Source organism: Cebus imitator, unplaced genomic scaffold (assembly GCF_001604975.1).
Source record: "Cebus imitator isolate Cc_AM_T3 unplaced genomic scaffold, Cebus_imitator-1.0 Scaffold82, whole genome shotgun sequence".
In the NCBI taxonomy this organism is placed as follows: domain Eukaryota; kingdom Metazoa; phylum Chordata; class Mammalia; order Primates; family Cebidae; genus Cebus; species Cebus imitator.
This window is the reverse complement of record NW_016107397.1, coordinates 7,106,976-7,120,298: the sequence shown is the minus strand read 5'-3', so window position 1 is coordinate 7,120,298 and position 13,323 is coordinate 7,106,976. Positions and strand designations below refer to the sequence as shown.

The 13,323-nt window shown below is 42.6% G+C and overlaps 1 protein-coding gene across 3 annotated transcripts in view; it reads right to left on the bottom strand.

Annotated features, from left to right (window-relative positions):
• The window catches only part of RBAK (RB associated KRAB zinc finger), an 18,012-nt gene extending 5,989 nt beyond the window's left edge, over nt 1-12,023 (bottom strand). The window contains exons 1-5 of one of the 3 annotated variants that reach the window (XM_037740358.1): nt 11,484-12,023; nt 9,586-9,697; nt 9,269-9,325; nt 1,803-1,929; nt 1,448-1,543 (exon numbers count right to left, since the gene is read on the bottom strand). In XM_037740358.1, coding sequence (XP_037596286.1) covers nt 1,448-1,543; nt 1,803-1,929; nt 9,269-9,283 — 238 coding nt within the window. In that variant the 5' untranslated portion in view covers nt 9,284-9,325; nt 9,586-9,697; nt 11,484-12,023. Of the gene's footprint in view, nt 1-1,447; nt 1,544-1,802; nt 1,960-9,268; nt 9,326-9,585; nt 9,698-11,483 lie in introns of those variants that run through there. The other 2 variants (XM_017533817.2, XM_037740360.1) reach the window with 2 other exon arrangements.
• Nucleotides 12,024-13,323: the final 1,300 nt, after the last annotated feature.

The following is a 13,323-nucleotide window of genomic DNA, read 5'->3' as shown; positions in this document are numbered from 1 at the left end:
ACCTCGTGATCCCCCTGCTTCGGTCTCCCAAAGTGCTGGGATTACAGGCATGAGCCACCGCACCAGGCCTAGAGTATATACTTCTATCAGAGGATGTAATCACAGAGCATACACTCCTATCAGGGCATACACTCCTATCAGAGCATAAAATTTAGAGCATATACTCCTATCAGAGTTTATACTCAGAGCATATAATGCTACCAAAGCATAGAATCACAGAGCATATAATCTATCAGAGCATATAATCACAGAGCTTACACTCCTATCAGAGCATATAATCCTATCGGAGTGTATAATCATATCAGAGTATATAATCATATCCAACTTTCTGTGGTAACAATCACTAAGTGGAATAGATATCAAGAGAAAAGAAAGACTGGAGTGGTCAAAGAATCATGAAGAAAACTTCAAGGAGTTAACCTTAAAGTTCAAATGTAAAGGATAAAGTTCTAAAGTTTATTGCTCAACAATGCAAATACAGTTAACATTACTATACACTTAAAAAGGGTTAAGATGGTAAATTGTATGTTACTTTTTTTTTTTTTTTTTTTGAGATGGAGTTTTGCTCTTGTTGCCCAGGCTGGAATGCAATGGTGCGATCTCGGCTCACTGCAATCTCCACCTCCAGAGTTCAAGCAATTCTCCTGCCCCAACTTCTCAAGTAGCCGAGATTACAGGCACGTGCCACCATACCTGGCTAATTTTTGTATTTTTAGTAGAGATGGGGTTTCACCATGTTGGCCAGGCTGGTCTCACGCTTCTGACCTCAGGTAATCCACCCTTTTCGGCCTCCCAAAGTGCTGGGATTAAAGGCGTGAGCCACCGTGCCTGGCCTGTTACATGCTTTTTAACCACAACTGAAGGGGGCCAGGTGCAGTGGCTCACGCCTGTAATCCCAGCACTTTGGGAGGCAGAGGTGGGCAGATCACCTGAGGTAAGGAGTTCAAGACCAGCCTGGCCAACATGGTAAAGCCCTGTCTCTACTAAAAATACAAAAACTACCCAAGCGTGGTGGCATGTGCCTATAATCCCAGCTACTCAGGAGGCGGAGGCAGAAGAATTGCTTGAACCTGGGAGGTGGTGGTTGCAGTGAGCCAAGACAGTACCACTGCGCTCCAGCCTAGGCGACAAAACAAGACTCCGTCTCAAAAAAAAAAAAAAAAAACCCACAACAATTCTGTAATGGTGAGAGAGTAAGTTACTGATAATGCTCAAGAAAGAGGAAGTTAATGGGTCCCCAGTACAGGTTAGAATGAAAAAATCCCTACCAGTGTACATCAAATGTAAAATCAACAAAAGAGTTCATGTATGTGTGCTGGAAGGAAAGTGGCATTTTGGTGTTGGGAGCTGTTACTCAGGGTACTGAATACATATAAACAACAGTCTTTAGTCACTCCCAAAGGTCTGGGATGAGCATTTTTTAACATTTGATACTCTACTAAATTACCTGGACTATGCTGACATGGAAATTCATCTTCCGTTATCCATGGCTCTTCTCCCTGCTCCAACTTAATGATGACATTTGGCTTGGTGATATCACATCCTGTTAATGCGAAAAGAATAACTTGGACAAGCTGCTTGGCTTCAGAATCTCTCAAATGTAAGATGTTGTCACCTCATAAGCTGCATAACAGAAGTGCCCCATTTTTTACCTTATCAAAGTTAGAACCTTTCAATGAATAATAATATAAACACTCCAGCTAGTGCCCACAAAGAATTAAATGGTGTCATCACTTATTTCCTCAAACTCAAGGATAAAACCCCATTCAAGTGAAAGCATTCAGAAAGAAAGCTATCCTCACCCACAGAAACAAGATGGCTATAGTTCTCCAGCATCACATCCCTGTATGTTATCTTCTCATCAGGGTCCAGTTGCTGCCACTCCTCCTGGGTGAAGTCCACTGCCACGTCTTTGAATGACACTGGCCCCTGTAATGGCAACATGATCAGAATTGGGAGATGTGGAAAAGAAATAAGGGGATAACATTTTACAAAGCTTGCTGGTAAAGTTAACCATGAACATTGTATACCTCATGTTACAGACTGTGGAAGCGAAATCATATTAGAAACACATATTCCTTGGGGTCCTTAATATATATACATATAAAACCCCACAAAAATAAAAACTCAAAACACAACTGAGTTCTTATTTTGCAACTGAGCTGAGTTTTTGGGATATAAGATGAGTGAAACACCATGACTGCTCTCAAAAAGCTGACAACCTGATAAGGGGATAAACACATAAACAAACATGAGCATTTTACTCCTTGTCACTTCTTTCAGTCTCCTTTGCTGCCAGACTTGCCCCTTCTCCTGGACCTCTTCAGGCTGGAGTGCCCACCACTCAGTTCCAGGTCTCCTTCTTCCTAACTCGCTGCTCTGGGGCTCTCAATGTTTCAGCTCCTCATTCTTTTGGCTCTTTGACTCTCACAGCCAGTGGCTTCCGGCTATCTGCATGGCTGAGTTTTACCTTAAACATCTCATTCTTGCAGCAATGAATATTCATTAAATGAATGAATGTCCAAATCTGTTATTAGAGTAATGTAGACAAGGGGCAGAATGATTTAACAAAAGAGAATCAAATTATTTTAACTTTATGTCATTAGATTAGGCTTCACAGACTCAGTTAACCTGAAGTTGTTAAAGATGAATTGTGTATTCTATGGGATGAACGGGAAGAAGAATATGATGAGGTGTAAAAAGTACCAATGGCAAAAATGAAGCAGCTTCAATTTTTAAGAGGTTGGGGCTGGGCATGGTGGTTCATGCTTATAATCCCAGCACTTTGGGAGGCCAAGATTGTTTGAGCTCAGGAGTTTGAGACGAGCCTAGGCAACAGAGTAAGATCTCATCTCTGCTAAAAATAAATTAAAAAAAAATTTGGCTGGGCATCATGGCACATGCCTGTAGTTCCAACTACTCAGGAGGCTAAGGCAGGAGGATCGCTTGAGGAAGGTCAAGGCTGCAGTTAGCTATGGTTGCACCACTGCACTCCAGCCTAGGCAACAGAGCGAGACCCTGTCTCAAAAAAAAAAAAAAAAAAAAAAAAAAAAAAAAAAAAAAAAAAAAAAAAAAAAAAAAAAAAAGAAGAAAGAAAGAAAAAGAAAAATGTAAAATTGGGCTCCAGCAATCCACCTGCCTCGGCCTCCCAAAGTGTTGGAATTACAGGCTTCAGTCAGCATGCCCTGCCCAAACGTGTAGTTTAGAAGAAGGAAGTGCCCAATAAGGATAAGGAAGGAATGTTGCATTATTCTATTATTTATAAAGAACATTATCAACAAAGGGTTCAAACCCAGTGATACACCTAAGACCATATAGATCCCAAGAGATAGCAGAGGCAGAGCTGCTAGGCTGGTGGGCTGAGAAACTAAAGCAGAACATCCAAGCTTATCCACAGGCAGGCCACAGGAGCTGATAAAATCACCAAGAGACAGTAATAACCTTCTGGGTTGTTAGTCCAGAAGGCAAGGAGGTGGCAAGGGTTAGAAGACTGATCAACCAATAAATAACACAATATTAAATGCCAATACCACTTACATCAATACAAATACCCAAAATGAAACATAACCAAACAAAATCCAGTACCAGATTAAAAACATAATATACTATAGCCAAATGGGACTTATTCCAAGAATACAGACTAGTTTAACATTTGGAAATCTATTTATATGATATGCCATTATAACAGAGCAAATAAGAAAAATCTTGTATCTGTGAAGATACTTGAAAAAGTTTGACAGAAAAAGCTGATTTTAAAAAAACAAACTGGAGAAAATAGGAACTGATAGATACTTCATTAACATCACTAATATATATATATATACATGTACACACAAATATAAATATTACACCCTAATATGCAATAGTATATATGATATATATGTGACATATGTATTTCAATTACATACACGTACATATGTACAGTTTAAGTTTACACACACACACACACACACACACACACTTACGCCTCAGTCTTCTCAGCCCAAAAAGTCAGGATTTTACTTAGCAGGGAAAAACTACATACCTTCCCACTAATATCAAGAACAAGATATTAATAAAATGCTCATTATCTACAATTAGAGAAGAGAAAACAATCAGAGGAATATAACTAAGAAAACAAAAGTGGTCAGGCGTGGGGTCCCAAAGTAATCCCAGCATTTTGGGAGGCCAAGGCAGGCAGATCACCTAGGTCAGGAGTTTGAGACCAGCCTGGTCAACATGGTGAAACCCCATCTCTACTAAAGATCCCCCCCCAAAATTAGTTGTTATCATTAAGATCAATTTAATAATACCAAGATATCAGTTATCCTAAATTACTTTATAAATATGTGATTCCAATAAAAATAGCAAAAAGCTTTTTCCTGGAATAAGACCTGCTGACATTATAGTTTACATGAGGTAGGACAAAATAAAAAAAAGGTAGGGGAAAAAAACCATTTGGACATGAATAAAACTGTATCCAGGTCAGGTGTAGGGGCTCATGCCAGTAATCCCAACACTTTGGAAAGCTGAGGCAGGAGGATCGCTTGAGGCCAGGAGTTTGAGACTAGTCTTGGCAACATAGCAAGACCCTGTCTCTACAAAGGAAAAAATATATATATTAGAAAAAACATAGATAGAGAGACGTTAGGACTTCTGCCCTCAGTTGTGATAAACTAACAGGTACTGGATATACCCTCCAACCTGAAACAGCACACAAGAACTACAACAACAAAATCAAAACTATAAAGAACTACAACAACAAAATCAAAAACAGAAAGAAACAAAACAGACAACATATCTGAAAAAATGGTTTTCAAGGCACTGATTATCAGGCAGCAGAGCTACCTATGAAAGATGGGAAATAAACAAGGTGAACCATGCTTCTGCCTTGCATGCTTCCAGGCCACAGGGCCGGGAAGAAGAACAGAGGCAGACCTAAGGAGAAAGATTTGCGAGATGGGAAAACGGGGAGGAAATTACAACCCATAAGAAAGAAAAGAACTAGTCAATCAAAACTGGCCCAGAATTGACACAGACTTTACAACTGGCAGAGGGCATTGAGACAATTTATAACTCTATTCCAAATGTTCAAACAAATTGAAACAGGCAAGATATAAAAAAGACCCACACTAACCTTCTACAGATAGAAACTACAATATCTGAAATGAAAATTATACTGGACAAGAGTAACAGCATCGCAGAAAAAAGAGATTACTGAATATAAAGAAAGCAACAGAAGCTACATAAAATGAAACAGAGAAAAAAGAATTAAAAGCAAATAAAGACCAACAGTGTATTGTGGGAAAATTGCAAGTGGCCTAATATACAGGCAACAAGAATCGATGGAGGGGGGGTGATGGGTAGTTGAAGAAATAATGATAACAATGTTCCCAAAGCGATGAAACCATAAATCCAAGATCCAAGAAGTTCAATGATCCCCAAAACAGAAACATGAAAAAAATGATACCATGATATATTGCAATCAAATTGCCCAAAACTAATGATAAAAAGTTTAACACAATAAGGGGGCGAAGGAAAAAAGAAATGTTTTATACAGGGGAACAAAGATGAGGATGAGATCAGATTTCTCTTAGAAAAAAATGTAAGCAGGAAGACAATAGAGGAACATATTTAAAGCACTGTGGAGAAAAATCCAGCAAAAATACCTTTTAAAGCAAAGACACAATGAAGACATTTGCAGACATACAAGAATTCATCAGCTAGTTAAAGAAAGCCCTTGAGGCAGAAGTAAAATAACAGCAGATAAAAATTTAGATTTACACAAAGGAATGATGAGTATCAGAAGTGGTAACTGTATTTTCTCTCATTACTTAGATTCCCTTAAAAGATAACTGGGCCAGATGCAGTGGCTCATGCCTGTAATTGCAGCACTTTGGGAGGCCCAGATGGGTGGATCACCTGAGGTCAGGAGTTCAAGACCAGCCTGGCCAACATGGTAAAACCTCGTCTCTACTAAAAATACAAAACTTAGCTGGACGTCAGGAGTTCAAGACCAGCATGGCCAACATGGTAAAACCTCGTCTCTACTAAAAATACAAAACTCAGTTGGACGTGGTGGTGCGCACCTGCAGTCCAGCTACTCAGGAGGCCGAGGTGGGAGAACTGCTTGAATCTAGGAGGTGAAGGTGGCAATGAGCCAAGATTTTGCCTCTGCACTACATCCTGGGCAACAGAGTGAGACTCTGTCTCTAAATAAATACATAAAGTAAATAACTGACTGTTTAATTAACATAACAATGCTATAGATTGTGTGTGACATCAATACCACCTGTAAAAGTAAAATGAACAATGGTGTAAAGACCAAGAGGAGGAGAAAGACCAAGAAGCTACTGTAAGCTTCTTCTACTCTAAAAAAAATGGTACATTACTTGAGAATAAGCTATGATAATTAAAGTTGCATATTATAAATTCGAATTCACTAAAATAACAAAACAGTGTGATAGCTAAAAACCCAATAAAAGATATAAAATAGAATCATAAAAAAATTCTCAATTAATGAAAAGGAAGGAAGATAAAGGCACTTTAAAAAGAAAGGATGAGACGAAAAGAAAACAAAGACAATGAACTCTAACCTAACTAGTTTCATCAATAATCACATTACATGTAAATGATCTATATATCCCCAATTGTGAGACAGAAATAGACTGGAAGAAAATAAGCAAGATCCAAATATTGTTGCCTACAAGAAATAATCCTTTAGATATAAAAATGCAAATAGGTTAAAAGTAAAAGGATGGAATAGGATACACCATGCATGCATTACTCAAAAGAAAGCTACATAAATAACAAAGTACATTTCAAAGCATGGAATATTACCAGGAATAAGGAAGGCCATTTTACAAAGCGGTTAATTAATCAAGAGGAATATTTTCCCTCCTTTTTTTCTTTTTGTTCTCTTTTTTTTTTCTTTTTATATAATCTTGAATATTTATGTACCTAAGATAATACATAAAGCAAAAAGTGGTAGAATTGCAAAGAGAAACAGAAACACAATCGCATATTTCAATTCCCTCAGCCCCACAATTGATACAAGTAGGCAGACAATCAGCAAGGATATGGTACACCTGAACAACACAACCAACCAACTTTATCTCATTAACATTTATCAAACACTCCACCCAACCAGAGCAGAACAAGCCATCTTCTCATTTGTGCATGGAATTTTTGAAAAACAGGCCCTATTCTGAGCCATAAATTTAAGAGGTTTCATGTAATATTCTAGACAAAAATTCACGATCTAAATCTAATCATGAAGAACGATCAGGGAAACCTAAATTTAAAGACTTCCTATAAAATCGTTGGCCTGGGTCGAGCATGGTAGCTCACGCCTGTAATCTGAGCACTTTGGGAGGTTGAGGTGGGTGGATCACCTGATGTTAGGAATTCGAGACCAGCTTGACCAACATGGTGAAACCCTGTCTCTACTAAATACAAAAAATTAGCCAGGTGTGGTGGTGTATGCCTGTAGTCCCAGTTACTTTGGAGGCTGAGGCAGAAGAATCACTTGAACTTGAGAGGCGGAGGTTGCAGTGAGCCAAGACTGAGCCACTGCACTCCAGCCTGGGCAACAAGAGCTAAACTCTGTCTCAAAAAAACAAAAACAACAACAACAACAAAATCCACATTGGCCTGTATCCTTCAAATATTATAATGGCATTGACGAACAAATCCATATTAAACAGACTTAAAAAGCATGAAAGCTAAAGGCAATTCATAGTCCTAGACTGACTCTTCTATCAGAAATTAATAATGTAAAGGAAATTATTGAGAAACTGGAAAATGAACTGTAGTTTGGCTAAAAGTATTGAATCAATGATAAATTTCCTGAATTCAATTACTGTGCTATGGATATTTAATAGAATGTTCTTGATTTTATAAGGTATAATGCAAACTTTATAGGGTAAAGGGACATGACATATACCCACTCTCAAATAGTTCAAAAAACAAACATATATATATATACACACATATATATATATATATATATACACACACACACACACATATACATATATATATGATAACACACATATGCATATAAATGACAAGGAAAAATGTTACAAATGGAGTAACTGAACAAAAGGAAGTATCTGGGATTTCTTTGTAAAATCTCTGCAATTTTTCTGAAAATTTGAAATGATTTCCAAAAAAAATGTTCAATTGAAAATAATGCTGTCACTCCAGCCTGGGCAAAGAGAATACATCTCTTTAAATCCACAAGTAACAAAATTGGTTTCTTCTTATAATCAATGGAAGCAATGTCATGGATGGTGATATGGTTTCAGTTTGTGTCTTCACCCAAATCACATGTCAAGTTGTATTCCCCAATGTTGGAGGTGGGGCCTGGTGGGAGGTGATTAGATCATAGGGGAAATTTCCTTTTTGTTGCTGTTCTCCTGATCCTCAGTGAGTTATCCCAAGATGTGGTTGTTTAAAAGTGTGTAGTACTTCCCTCTCTCTCTTCCTCCTGCTCTGGTGATGGAAGATGTACCTACTTCCCCTTCACCTCCCACCATGACTATAAGTTTCCTGAGGCCTCCCCAGCCATGCTTCCTACTCTAAAGCCTGCAGGCATAAGCCAATTAAACCTCTTTTTAATTTATTTTTTGAGACAGTCTCACTTTCACCCTTGCTGGAGTACACCCAGCCAAACCTCTTTTCTTTATCAGTTACTCGGTCTCAGTTATTTCTTTATCGCAGTGTGAGAATGGACTAATACAGGTGGAATTTTCCTTTTGTGATAACTGCCAAGAATATAAGTCCTGGGTGCTGGTCAAGTTCAACAGCCTTAAAATATAATGCCCATACATAAGAGCTTCACAAATCATTTTTGGTGCTGCTCTGCCACACTATATTTTACATGATAATACCTATTTCCACATTCCCATTTTAAAGTATGAATCCTGGCTGGGTGCAGTGGCTCATGCCTGTAATTCTTAGCACTTTGGGAGGCCAAGGTGGGAGGATCATCTGAGGTCAGGAATTCAAGACCAACCTGACCAACATGGTGAAACTCTGTCTCTACTAAAAATAAAAAAAGTAGCCGAGCAAGGTGGCGCACACCTGTAATCCCAGCTACTCAGAAGGCTGAGGCAGGAGAATCACTTGAACCCAGGAGGCAGGGGTTGCAGTAAAACACAATCAAAACAGAACAAGACTCCATCTCATTTAAAAAAAAAAAAAAAAAAGGGTGAATCCTCATGAACCTCTTGAAATGCATCATAAAATAAAGTGGAAGAACATATACATAAGCAGGACACCTCACCTGCAATTTGTTCATTTTCTGCTGCTCTCGGAAATGTGCAGACTGTGGCTGGTAGACCTAAAGGGAGAGAAGCAGGTCATTGAAGTCATAAGGGCTCTGGCCTGCAAAAGCAGGAATCTCCTGTGTTAGAACCACAAAAGAAAGCTCAATAGGCTAACACCCTGTGAACACTCAGCCTGCAAACACTCAGAAGGGCCTAAAAGAGTGATACAGGGTTTTGCCATGTTGGTCAGGCTGGTCTCCAATTCTGGCCTTGAGAATAAGCTACGATCTGTCTGCTTTGGCCAACATGGTGAAACTCTGCCTCTGTCACCCACCTGTAGTCCGAGCTACTCAGGAGGCTGAGGCACAACAATCCTTTGAACCTGGGAGGTGGAGGTTGCAGTGAGCCGATACCACGCGGCTGCACTCCAGACTGGTCGAGAGACACTGTCTCAAAAAAAGAGGGAAGGGGGAAGCATGCACTTGTAAGTTTGTAACTCTAAGATTATCAGGTGGTAATTAGGTGAGTTAGACTCTTGAGGGTAGCATGACTCCTTTTACAAATAGTCTGCCATCATCAAATACAATGTACAAAAAGAAAAAAAAATTCCATTATATGGCTCAGGATTTTTGTGGTTTGTTTGAGACAGGATCTCACTCTGCCACCCAGGCTGGAGTTCAGTGGTGCATTTATGGCTCACTGCACCCTCAACCTCCTGGGCTCCACCGATCTTCCCGCCTCAGCCTCCTGAGTAGTTACGACCACAGGTGCATGCCACCATGCCTGGCAACTTTTACATTTTTTGTAGAGTTGGGGTCTCCCTATGTTGCCTAGGCTGGTCTCCAACTCCTGGTCTCAAGGGATACTTCTGCCCTGGCCCCTGAAAGTGCTGGGATTACAGGTGTGAGCCACTGCATCTGTCCTGTGTTTTCTTATTGTCTCTTCAAATTGCTTAAAATCAAAGAAAGAAGCCACAGGAATTGAGAACGTGAGCTCTCAGAAATGAAGTTAATGTGTATAAAATATGGTTTCGTTTCTAAATTATCCAACTAAACTTGATTATTACGGCACCTAACAATCTCTTATTAAGAAAACTAGGGGCTGGGTGCAGTGGCTCATGCCTGTAATCCCAGCACTTTGGGAGAATGAGGCGAGCGGATCACCTGAGGGTGGGAATTGGAGACTAGCCTGACCAACATGGAGAAACCCTGTCTCTAGTAAAAAATACAAAAACAGCCGGGCGTGATGGCGGATGCCAGGAGGCTGAGACAGGAGAATCACTTGAACCCAGGAGGCGGATGTTGTGGTGAGCCAAGATCGCACCATTGCACTCCAGCCTGGGCAATAAGAGTAAAACTCCCTCTCAAGAAAATAAATTAAAAAATACTAGGATACAGGAGAAAGAACACTGGTCTGGGAGACAAGACTCATGAGTACGGCCAGGCGCGGTGGCTCACGCCTGTAATCCCAGCACTTTGGGAGGCCTAGGTGGGCGGATCACGAGATCAGGAGTTCGAGACCAGCCTGGCCAAAATAATAAAATCCTGCCTCTACCAAAAATATAAAAAATTAGCCAGGTGTAGTGGCACGCATCTTTAACCCCAGCTACTCAGGAGGGTGAGGCAGGAGAATTGCCTGAAGCCGAGGGTAGAGGCTGCAGTGAGCAGAGATCGCAATACTGCATTCCAGCCTGGGGAACAGAGCAAGAGTCCGTCTCAAACAAACAAACAACAAGATTCCTGAGTTCTACTATGAGCAACTCTACCCACAAACCCGGTGACCCGATCAATTCGCCCACCTGCTAAGGCCCAGTCTCCTCCCCTAGAAACTGAGGCAGCAAGAGATAATTCCTGTAGACCGTTCCTGCATGACTACGATTCTACAGGGCAGATCTAAGGGGGGAATCAGCAGACACTTAAATGAGAGAACAGAGGTGCTGGCGGACGTTTAGAGACGGTCGCAATCAAGAGCTCGGAGAGGAGGAGTAAGTGCAGCTGGTGTGAGATGGGAGTGGAGACAACTTCTGCAGCAGAGACTGGTGACACCGTCCACGCCCCCTTAAGCCTCCTCCTCCCAGAGCTTCCCATGCAGCGCCTGTTCCTTGCAGCCAGACCCCGTCCTCAAACCCAAACACCCGTCTCTCCTGCAAGCGATCGGGACCCTCCCCCTGCCCCACACGCGGTGACTTCACCCAGGCCTTTCTCGTTCCGGGCCCGAAAACCCACAATCTACCTTCCTGGGGCTCCGGAGCCTCTGCCCACGGCTCCCGAGAGTCCGGGGCGGGGCTGCTGTCGCGGGTGCAGGTCTGCTTGCGAGGTTCCCTCCAGTCCACCTCACCAAGGCCGTTCTGCTCCCGAGGGGCCCGGGCCGGGCCTACAGGACAAATCCAGGCTGGTGTCCTTTCAGGGGCTGAGATCCGCCTCCCTGAGGCTCACCGTCCCGCGGACCCTGGGCCAGGCCCGGGTCCCGCTGCCCCTTCGCCTCCGCCGCCACCTCCGCCACTTCCCGCCGGGATCCTTGGGCCCCACCGCTGACTACGCCGGGGGCTCGCGCTCCGGATTCCCCGCTCGATCCTCTGCCCTGCCCGCGCGAATCCTGGCCTGCACAGCTCCGCGCCCGCCCAGGTGCTGCCCGGGGCAGTAGACGTCTAGCCCCGCAGGCTCCGCGATTCTCGTCCACCAGAGGCCAAAGCCTGGGAACCAGAGACAGCGATGACCCCGGCACGCACAGGAAGCGAGGCCAGCGCGGCGGTAGCGGCGCCCATACGCGAACACGCACACAGGAAGAAATGCACATGCGCAGGAGTGCACCGGAAGTCCGCCTCTCGCGGCCCCCCGCAGGTCCCAGGACAAGTACCGGGACTCCATTTCCCGTGAGCCTACGCGCCCCCCAAGTTTAGGGACCGTTTTAAAAGTCTCTATCTCGTCTAACGGTTAAGACGCTCCAGGCTACGAGTTTGGCAGCCCTGAACCCCGGACTGAACTTCGCATTTGTCTTTACTCCCTTTTAGGTCAAGTCCAAGGCTGCGTGATTGGGTCCTGGAGCCCAAGTCCTCTCCTTGCCCTGCAAAGCTTTGGGTTAGAACCGAGTTTCCCATAACAAGAAGGAAAGGAAAGGAAAGGAAAGGGTGTATCATGGTCACTTAGCTGAAATGCCAAGAGAAGTTTCACTCAAATACTAGAACAGGATAAATGCCCAGCGATGATTTCCAAGGAAGAAAAGGAAAATAGAATTTGTAGCTTTTCTGGATCATACAGCGAATGCCTAAAAACTGTAGAAAAATCCGGAAATACGCACACAAATCGAACAAGAAAAGAGATACCTCTGATCTTACCTTTCCAAGAGGATTGTATTTAGGGTTAGGTTCTGTTGACCAAAAAGAGTCAAAGTCTGTAAAACAAAGACTTTTATTCTGAGCCTCCTATTTCAGTGACCATAGCTGGTGACACAGCCTCAGAGGTTCCTGAGAACATGAGCCCAAAGTGGTTGGGTTACAGCTTGGTTTTATACATCTTAGGGAGACAGCAGTTGCAGGCTCACGCCTGTAGCCCCAGGACTTTGGGAGGGTGAGCTGGGAGGATCCCTTAAGGCCAGGAATTAAAGGACAACCTGGGCAACATAGGGAGACCCCACCTCTACCCCCCCCCCCAAAAAAAAGAAAAAATTATTCAGGTGTGGTGGTGTATGCCCATAGTCCCAGCTACTCAGGAGGCTGAGATGAGAGGACTGCTTGAGCCTGGGGTGTTGAGACTACAGTGAGCCGTGATGGTGCCACTGCATTCCAGCCTGGGAAACAGAGAAGAAAAAAAAAAGACAAAGACAGAAAGACATGAAAGAGGAAAGAAGGAAGGAAGGAAGAAAGGAAAGATGAAAGGAAGGAAAGAAGGGAGGGATGCAGGGAAAGAGAGGAAAAGAGAGAGGGAGGGAGGGAAAGAGAGAGGAAAAGAGGGAAGGAGGGAGGGAAAGAAAGAAAAAGAAGGAAAGAAAGGAGGGAAAAATATCCCAGCATTTTGGGAGGCTGAGACAGGTGGATCACGAGGTCAGGAGTTCAAGACCAGCCTGACCAATATGG